The 9,817-nt window shown below is 49.2% G+C and overlaps 1 protein-coding gene and 1 long non-coding RNA gene across 5 annotated transcripts in view; one reads left to right on the top strand and one right to left on the bottom strand.

Moving 5' to 3' along the window:
- The window catches only part of LOC118400695 (run domain Beclin-1-interacting and cysteine-rich domain-containing protein-like), a 128,907-nt gene extending 123,106 nt beyond the window's left edge, over window positions 1-5,801 (top strand). For all 4 annotated transcript variants that reach the window (XM_052475408.1, XM_052475409.1, XM_052475410.1 and 1 more), the window contains 3 exons: window positions 349-502; window positions 918-1,011; window positions 5,165-5,801. In XM_052475408.1, coding sequence (XP_052331368.1) covers window positions 349-502; window positions 918-1,011; window positions 5,165-5,313 — 397 coding nt within the window. In that variant the 3' untranslated portion in view covers window positions 5,314-5,801. The remainder of the gene's footprint in view (window positions 1-348; window positions 503-917; window positions 1,012-5,164) is intronic.
- A 2,315-nt stretch (window positions 5,802-8,116) lies between these two features.
- Window positions 8,117-9,184, bottom strand: LOC127910697 (uncharacterized). Its single transcript, XR_008075795.1, has 2 exons — window positions 9,144-9,184; window positions 8,117-9,078 (listed from the first exon to the last, which is right to left on the bottom strand). It is a non-coding gene; the product is annotated as an uncharacterized LOC127910697 (long non-coding RNA).
- Between the last annotated feature and the right edge of the window lie 633 nt (window positions 9,185-9,817).

The following is a 9,817-nucleotide window of genomic DNA, read 5'->3' on the forward strand; positions in this document are numbered from 1 at the left end:
ATCTTGCCAATGGAAAAAGTCATGAAAGTAGTTGTGTGTGTGTGTGTGTGTCCTGCAATAACTAGTATTGTTGGTATGAGACGGTCCATTCCATTGACAAGTCTCCTAATAGTATTCCTGTGCTACTCCTCTGAGATGACTGTGTGTCTGCACTAACAGGTAAAGTATTCCAGCTATGGATGGTATTGTTGGTATGAGACGGTCCATTCCATTGACAAGTCTCCTAATAGTATTCCTGTGCTACTCCTCTGAGATGACTGTGTGTCTGCACTAACAGGTAAAGTATTCCAGCTATGGATGGTATTGTTGGGTTCCCCTGACGTGTGTCCCTGCGTTTGGCCCCCACAGCGTGCTGGACCAGTTCGACAGCCTCCCTGGTCACCTGACTGAGGACCTGCACCTGTTCTCACTCAGCGACCTCAACGCTGTGCGCAACGGAGAGCTGGCCCCCCGGCTACGAGAGCTTCTGAAATTGGGTTCCGCGCACGTGGCTGGCTGTGTGGTGAGAATGCTTATCATGAACCAGATAGTCCTGTTGTCACTGTAGTTCACTCTCAGATACGCTAATTGAGATACATTGTTGATTTTGATATGGGGATTTACATTTTGAATTGTATTTTTACTCTATCCTAGTTAAATAAAGGTTAAATAAAATATCCATATGAGTCGGATGATTGGTCTTCACCAAGCCAGTGTGATTGTGAACTAACATTCTGGAGTTGTCATTCTATAAGATGGCTAGTACTGTGTGTGTCAAATGACTGTTTGCGCCATGTGTTCCAGTGGACTTGTGGGTGTTCTAACGTGACATTTTCAAAGTAAATAAATAAATAAATAATAATAATAGTTTTCTCAGTGTTTGACTCTTGCCCACAATGTCTCAATTTCCCCTTTATCCCTGTCTTTGTCTCCCACAGCTGTGTCAGGCCAAGGGCTTTGTGTGTGAGTTCTGCGGCAACGACAAAGACATCATCTTCCCCTTCCAGTTGAACAAGTGCACGTGCTGCGAAGGTGAGCCCCCCCTGCTGGTGGGAGGACTGGGAGTCCCACAGGCCCCCTCTCCCTTCCTCTCCCCCTCCTGGAGAAATTGGAAGTTCCGCAGGCTGGCCAGGGCCCTGTCCCAAGACAAGAGGGAGGGAGAGGGAGGAGAGGAAGAGGGGGAGGAAGAGAGTGAGGCAAGGGAAGATGAGGAGAAATGGACTGGAGAGAGAGAAAAGGAGAGGAGGAGAACAGAAGGGGAGACGAGGAGGTTATTCACAGCGTTCCAACATGGAACTCTGGCCAAGGCCTTTTGGAGTAAAGGAAAGGAGGAATATGAGGAGAATCTAGAAGGAGGGCAAGAAGGAGAGAGGGAAGGAGAGACCAAGACAGGGAAAGGAATGGAGGAGGAAGCAAAGTTTGAAACTGAGGAGGTTGAGAACAAAGAAAGGGAAGACAGTGAAGACAGTGAGGGAAGTGCAGAAGGACACGTGAAGAAAGAGAAGGGCAATTTATTTAAGGCCCTCGGTGTCAGCAAACTAACCAACACTTTCTCCAAAGACAAAGGATGCAGGGAAAGAGAGAAAGAAAAACAAGGGGATGTGGATGGGACAGAGAAGGAAGAGAGGAGAGGACTCTGGAAAGTCCCAGGGGTTGGGAGGCTAGCGAAAGCGTTCTCAAAAGGGGAAGTAGAGAGGAAAAAGGAGAAAGGAGAGCTAGAGGAATTAGACAAGTGTGACAGTAAAGGGAAATTCTTTAAAAAAGATAGTTCAGACAAGGGAGAAAGTGAAGAACAAGAGAGTCACAGCAGCGTAGTAGTGGAAGGAAAGGACAGATGGTTCACTGTGAAACCTCCGGTTTTGGGCCTTAGGTTGCTCAATGTTTTCTCCAGAGACACCAGAAAGAAAGAAGGGAGGAAGATGAGTGATGAAAAAGAGAGAATGGAAGAGCAGGAGACCCCATCTAACTGGAGATCCTGCAAAACACGCAAAGCCAGGAGGATAACAATCGGTAGGGGGGAGAGAGAAAAGAACCGGGGTGAGAGGGTGGTGGAGACAGAAGAGGAGGAGAGAAGTAGAGAGGGAGGAACAGAGCAATGGATGGAGGGCGGTGACCAAGGCTCTCTCGCCAAGTCTAACGGAAGTGAAGTCAGATAGAGGATGGAGGGAGGAGTGCGAGGAAGGAGGGAAAGCAGCGTTTCATTGCCCTCTCCTTGGAAAACATGACTTCTAAACAGAAAGAAATTCCCTCTCTTGAGTATTGTGGGAAGGATGAAGAGAATAGCAGAAAAGGTTTGGTTACAATCAATCCCTAATCAGTTTCTGTATTCCAAATCAAACCCCTATGGCTTACTGGTCAATTTGGAATTAGGAAAATATCTTCAATTCCAAAAGACATGACTGAGAGATTCAGAATGTAGCACATTAACATTGACTTGCACTAGCTGTGACGGAAACACGTGTGGACCGAGGTGAATTGGTAGGGAAATATGTAACTTAGGATATTGTTTACTTGGGTATCAATTCACATTGGCAGTAACAGCCTAGAATTTAAACTTCCTCATTAATTTCAATGTTGATCACTTCTTGCGTGGAGTTCTTTGCGTTTCTGTGTGTGTGGTGGATTGAGTTTTCTTCACTATGGTGGTTGGTTGGACTGGTTTTCATCGCTATGGTGGTTGGTTGGACTGGTTTTCATCGCTATGGTGGTTGGTTGGACTGGTTTTCATCGCTATGGTGGTTGGTTGGACTGGTTTTCATCGCTATGGTGGTTGGTTGGACTGGTTTTTATGGTGCAGGGTGGCACTACTGGTGGAAGGTAGTTGTAGGATGTTCTGACATCTTTGGTTGTGGCTGCCACGGTTGTTTGATCTTGTTGTCTGGCCTCTCCTTGGTGCCTCACTGAGCTCTGGCCTCTCCTTGGTGCCTCACTGAGCTCTGGCCTCTCCTTGGTGCCTCACTGAGCTCTGGCCTCTCCTTGGTGCCTCACTGAGCTCTGGCCTCTCCTTGGTGCCTCACTGAGCTCTGGCCTCTCCTTGGTGCCTCACTGAGCTCTGGCCTGTCCTTGGTGCCTCACTGAGCTCTGGCCTCTCCTTGGTGCCTCACTGAGCTCTGGCCTCTCCTTGGTGCCTCACTGAGCTCTGGCCTCTCCTTGGTGCCTCACTGGGCTCTGGCCTCTCCTTGGTGCCTCACTGAGCTCTGGCCTGTCCTTGGTGCCTCACTGAGCTCTGGCCTGTCCTTGGTGCCTCACTGAGCTCTGGCCTCTCCTTGGTGCCTCACTGGGCTCTGGTCTCTCCTTGGTGCCTCACTGAGCTCTGGCCTCTCCTTGGTGCCTCACTGGGCTCTGGCCTCTCCCTGGTGCCTCACTGAGCTCTGGCCTCTCCTTGGTGCCTCACTGAGCTCTGGCCTGTCCTTGGTGCCTCACTGGGCTCTGGCCTCTCCTTGGTGCCTCACTGGGCTCTGGCCTCTCCCTGGTGCCTCACTGAGCTCTGGCCTCTCCTTGGTGCCTCACTGGGCTCTGGTCTCTCCTTGGTGCCTCACTGGGCTCTGGCCTCTCCTTGGTGCCTCACTGGGCTCTGGCCTCTCCTTGGTGCCTCACTGGGCTCTGGTCTCTCCTTGGTGCCTCACTGGGCTCTGGTCTCTCCTTGGTGCCTCACTGGGCTCTGGTCTCTCCTTGGTGCCTCACTGGGCTCTGGTCTCTCCTTGGTGCCTCACTGGGCTCTGGTCTCTCCTTGGTGCCTCACTGGGCTCTGGTCTCTCCTTGGTGCCTCACTGGGCTCTGGTCTCTCCTTGGTGCCTCACTGGGCTCTGGTCTCTCCTTGGTGCCTCACTGGGCTCTGGTCTCTCCTTGGTGCCTCACTGGGCTCTGGTCTCTCCTTGGTGCCTCACTGGGCTCTGGTCTCTCCTTGGTGCCTCACTGGGCTCTGGCCTCTCCTTGGTGCCTCACTGGGCTCTGGCCTGTCCTTGGTGCCTCACTGAGCTCTGGCCTGTCCTTGGTGCCTCACTGAGCTCTGGCCTGTCCTTGGTGCCTCACTGAGCTCTGGCCTCTCCTTGGTGCCTCACTGGGCTCTGGCCTGTCCTTGGTGCCTCACTGAGCTCTGGCCTGTCCTTGGTGCCTCACTGAGCTCTGGCCTTTACTCAGTATGGCTGTGAAAGGTCAGAAGGTCCTACTGGCCTCACCTTCTGATGTACAGAATGTGTGTGTGTTAGAGGTCATTGTCAGATAACAACATTGTTTTTAACAGAGTGTTTTTCGGCTACAGTGTTTGTCAGCTGTGTTCATCAATTTCAAATGTGACATGGCATAATTTTCAAGAGTTGCTATTGCTGTCTGCCCTGTCTGAAAAAAGTTGTTTTAGTATTTGAAAGTAGTTCTTTGTGTGTTATTTAAGAGACAGGTTTATGTTGTGAAGCGTGGGGAAGAGATATGTGGGTAATGGAGGATCAACTGGACTGAGAGAAAGTGTTGTTCGTTCGATGTGTGCCTGGCTGTTCACCATTTATTATTTAAGCATCAACTTCTCTGTTTGAATGTCAAATAAACACATTTGTGAATTTCAGTTTCTTTTGTCATTTCATTATCGTGGGAACAATAATATTCATTAGAAAAATAGGGTTTAAAAAAATGTGTGCTTCCACACAGGTGTTTTCTGAAATGGTTCAGGCACACATTTTGGGCTTTAGAAGCGGTGTCTCTGCCTCTATTGAGGCTTCTCATTGCGGTCATGTCTGAACTGGTTTGAGTGGTGAAACTGACTCTTGACAAGTTTCTGTGTTTTACCACTCCTCTGTCCCACCTTCTGCCTTTGCCACCAGCCTTACCTCTTATTTTATAGTTTTCTGTCACCCCTCCCCCCTCGCTTCAGAGACTATCATTGGCTCTTCTGCCGTGACATCACAACACCTCAGTCCTCTTCCCATTGTGAGCAACGTTGTCAAACCGGTTATTAGCGTTACCGAACGCTCCCCCCATGTTTGCTTAAGTTTGTCAACAGGGGTGTTATGAGGTGGAACATGAGCGAATAAGGACGTTGTCCATTTATGTCCTGGTGTTCTTCCTCTACACATCCACAAGTCGATGTCTTTTTAAACGGGACCCCACCCATTTTTGTGTGTCTCTCTTACATAGTGTTTCAGAGTGCTAGTTTTTTTCCACTGATATCTTTCTTTTGTGTTTTGTCTTTCAGAGTGCAAGGCGTGTTTCCACAGCAAATGTTTTCAGGCAGGCAAGGAGTGTCCGCGGTGCCAGCGCTTGGCAGAGCGGCGGGAGAGGATGGCACGCAAGAACATGGAGGAGCAGGAGGATGAGGAGGAGGACGAGGGAGGCGGGAGATAGGAAGACGAACTGAGGAAACGAGGGTGGCGGGGAGCTATGACGACGAACTGAGGAAACGAGGGTGGCGGGGAGCTATGACGACGAAATGAGGGAACGAGGGTGGCGGGGAGCTATGACGACGAAATGAGGGAACGAGGGAGCTAGAAAAGAAAGATGGAAAAACCAAGAGCACAACATGACAATGATTGTAGGGACCTTATTCCTTCAACTCCTCCCTCCATTCATTCCTCTTTCCCCTGAAAGTCCAGCTTCTGGATAGTGGATGAGCTCTGATAGTTTTGGATTCTTGCTTTTGTTTTTTGAATGTCTTGCCAATATACTAAATAACATATTATATTAACATATTGGCTGCTTTTATGGTTTTCTGCTCTGATTGCAGATATCCATCGTATGATGTAGTCCTGCCATGTATGTAAACAAGTTGATCAATTTAAATAGAACAAGGAAGGTAGAAATACTGAAATCGACCACAGTAAATAAAAAAAGAATCCCTTTAGTCCAAGTGCGATTTACTCCAACCCATTTCAGGCTATTTTAGCCAAGTGCCTCTGCGACCAATGGTCTTATACTGGCAGAGCTGGTGCACCATTGGTCGTTCTGGAGGAGTTGGAATGACAGGTTTTTGGAGGGAGTCTTTCAGTCAGTGTTGCACAGAGTTACGGATATTTTGTAAGATGAGGCAGCGTGTTTGTCCTGCTTTGTGTGCATCCTACAAAAAAGTGTGTGTGTGTGTGGTGAGAGGGGTGTGTGTGTGAGAGAGGGGTGTGTGTGTGAGAGAGGGGTGTGTGTGTGTGAGAGAGGGGTGTGTGTGTGAGAGAGGGGTGTGTGTGTGAGAGAGGGGTGTGTGTGTGTGTGTGAGAGAGGGGGTGTGTGTGTGTGTGTGAGAGAGGGGGTGTGTGTGTGTGTGTGAGAGAGGGGTGTGTGTGTGTGTGTGTGAGAGAGGGGTGTGTGTGTGTGTGAGAGAGGGTGTGTGTGTGTGGGGTGTGTGTGTGTGTGTGTGAGAGGGGGGGTGTGTGAGAGGGGTGTGTGTGGGGGTGTGTGAGAGAGGGGGGTGTGTGAGAGAGGGGGTGTGTGAGAGAGAGAGGGGGTGTGTGAGAGAGGGGGGTGTGTGAGAGAGGGGGGGTGTGTGAGAGAGGGGTGTGTGTGGGGTGTGAGAGGTGTGTGTGTGGGGGTGTGTGTGTGTGAGAGAGGGGGGTGTGTGTGTGAGAGAGGGGTGTGTGTGTGTGAGAGAGGGGTGTGTGTGTGTGAGAGAGGGGGTGTGTGTGTGTGAGAGAGGGTGTGTGTAAGAGAGGTGAGAGGGTGTGGTGTGTGTGAGAGAGGGGGGTGGGTGTGTGTGAGAGGGGGGGTGTGTGTGTGAGAGAGGGGTGGGTGTGTGTGAGAGAGAGGGGTGGGTGTGTGTGAGAGAGAGGGGTGGGGTGTGTGTGTGTGAGAGAGAGAGGGGTGTGTGTGTGTGAGGGGTGGGTGGGTGTGTGTGTGTGTGTGTGTGTGTGTGAGAGGGGTGGGTGGGTGTGAGAGTGTGTGTCTACTGTGTGGGTCTGTACCTGCTGAAAAGCACCAGCCTAATTGGACACTTAATATTTCTGTTTTTGTGTCAAATATGAAGTGTGTTTTTTGTTGTTGATTTATTCAATTGAATTGCACTGGTCTGTCGGGTTGGGGGGGGAAGGGGTGTTGGTGATGTTTATCTCACACAAAGCATATAGGGCTTTACAGGTTATAGTACCGTTCAGCCTCGTACGACCATCCTGATCTTGTTGCTACATGGATTCAACTTGGGCCTCTTGGGCTGAGGTCCAATATTCCTGAAGGGCTTTACTGTCTTTCATGGTTTTGCTGAATTCAGAGGGTCTGTTCGGTTTCCCCACAGCGTGTTAATCCATCATCCCAAGTTTCACCATTTTAATGTTTATGACGACTGATGCAAAGAAGATATGGAACGGTTGTGTTTGAGTTTTGGGACAAATCTATTTGGTTTTCTGTTGGTCGCTGTGGTTAGCGATGGTGGGGGGAAGAGTGCTCATTCACAAGACGATTGGTAATACACAACATTTTGCTCTGGTTTTCCTGCCAGATTAAGCCTCTGACTAAGAAGCTTTTAGGATGGAGAAAGTCCTTTTAGACTTTGTGTGTCCGTGGGAAACTAGCCCATATATAACATGACTACATATATACAGACTGGAGAATATATATAATAATAATATATGCCATTTAGCAGACGCTTTTATCCAAAGCGACTTACAGTCATGTGTGCATACATTCTACGTATGGGTGGTCCCGGGAATCGAACCCACTACCCTGGCGTTACAAGCGCCATGCTCTACCAACTGAGCTACAGAAGGACCAAACAAAAAGAAAAAACAAACTCCAGAACAGCATAGTGTTGGCCCTCATAAGACTCATATTTCAATGTTCCCTTCCCGACAGATATTGTAGTCTGTGTAGTCTATTGCCAACCAGGGGAGTATAACCTTATTCATCTAACATTTTAACAAGCCTGCTTTAAATAGAAACGCTATTGATATAATCGTCGCCCGGAAGGTGTCTGGGCCTGTGTTCAGTCCCCCCCCCCCGTCCGTATAGTAGTATCCATAATGATCTGAAAGGCAAAACTGATCCTAGATCAGCACTTCTACTCCGAGACACATTGCGAATACAGGCCCTGATCTTCAGTTGATTTTACTGATGGCCTCCCCGATCCAAGCAGACTCCCGTCCTTATTAAATATAACACTGTTTTTTTTTTACGTGTAGGGTGCTGTGGAGCTTTAAGTAAACTACTGGAAGAAAATGCTATTGTTTGTTTGTGTTTTATGTACTGTTATATAATTCAAATATGATGACAATTAAAGACTGGTCAGACTGTTTTCTCCCGGTGTCGTTGCTGGTTCCTGGGGGATTGTGGGATGGATGGGTGGTTTGTACGGTAGCCCTTAGGGGCAAAGTAGCTTTGGGTTACATCCCGGTCTTGTTTCTCCTGAAGAGTGCACTCACTTCCCTCCATGGAATTTAGAAGAATTGACCGGTTTATGGGAACTCCCTCTAGCGCGTGCCTTACACCAATCTAATGCTTTAAAACTTGGGAGTAGTGAACGAGGGAACACATGAGGAGGAAGGTTATTGGGATGTCACCATGGCTTGATGTTTTTCTGCCACAAGACACAGAATCGTACATTTAGACAGGAGTCCAATGAAGCGAATGGAGTCAAGTAGAAGGCAAGACAATTAGGAGGTGTATTTATAGCTGTTTTCCATTTTGTTATTTTACAGCTTCGCAGGCTGTTAGCAGGCTTAAGTGTTAATTGAGCCCTGTGGGTAATGAGGACTGGCATAGTAAGGGCTGCTGTGTATACACAGCTCTTTCAGTCAAGAGTACTTCAGTTTATTGTTCATGAAAAATGTGTATTCAGACCTCAGGACTTCCAAACCTTTGGGGCTTCTAAACCTTTGGGGCTTCTAAACCTTTGGGGCTTCTAAACCCTCGGGGCTTCTAAACCCTCGGGGCATCTAAACCCTCGGGGCATCTAAACCCTCGGGGCATCTAAACCCTCGGGGCATCTAAACCCTCGGGGCATCTAAACCCTCGGGGCTTCTAAACCCTCGGGGCTTGGGGCTTCTAAACCCTCAGACCGCAGGGCTTCTAAACCCTCAGAACGCAGGGCTTCTAAACCTTCAGGGCTTCTAAACCTTCAGGGCTTCTAAACCCTCAGACCTCAGGGCTTCTAAACCTTCAGGGCTTCTAAACCCTCAGACCTCAGGGCTTCTAAACCTTCAGGGCTTCTAAACCCTCAGACCTCAGGGCTTCTAAACCCTCAGACCGCAGGGCTTCTAAACCCTCAGACCGCAGGGCTTCTAAACCTTCAGTGGGGTGTTATTCTTGGTGAACATGGTAGCGTTTCACTAAAATCTCCACAGGCATTTAGTATACCAGATAAATAACATGTAGTAAGCCTACATGGACTGTAGGAGCATTTGACTTTAGGGGCGGCAGGCAGGTAACCTTGTGGTTAGAGGGGGGCGGCAGGTAGCCTAGTGGTTAGAGGGGGGGCGGCAGGTAGCCTAGTGGTTAGAGGGGGGCGGCAGGTAGCCTAGTGGTTAGAGGGGGCGGCAGGTAGCCTAGTGGTTAGAGGGGGGCGGCAGGTAGCCTAGTGGTTAGAGCGGGCGGCAGGTAGCCTAGTGGTTAGAGGGGGCGGCAGGTAGCCTAGTGGTTAGAGCGGGCGGCAGGTAGCCTAGTGGTTAGAGGGGGCGGCAGGTAGCCTAGTGGTTAGAGGGGGGCGGCAGGTAGCCTAGTGGTTAGAGGGGGCGGCAGGTAGCCTAGTGGTTAGTGTTGGGCCAGTAACCGAAAGGTTGCTAGATCGAATCCCAGAGCTGACAAGGTAAAAATAAATAAATAAAAATGTAAACTTGATTTTTCGCGAAATTAAAACTACATAAAAAAAAATCAGAGATGTATGGTACATTGGTCTCACTCTTTTCCACCCCCCCTTCTTTCTTCTCTCTCTGGGTGC

Source organism: Oncorhynchus keta, chromosome 22 (genome assembly GCF_023373465.1).
Source record: "Oncorhynchus keta strain PuntledgeMale-10-30-2019 chromosome 22, Oket_V2, whole genome shotgun sequence".
Classification (NCBI taxonomy): Eukaryota; Metazoa; Chordata; class Actinopteri; order Salmoniformes; family Salmonidae; genus Oncorhynchus; species Oncorhynchus keta.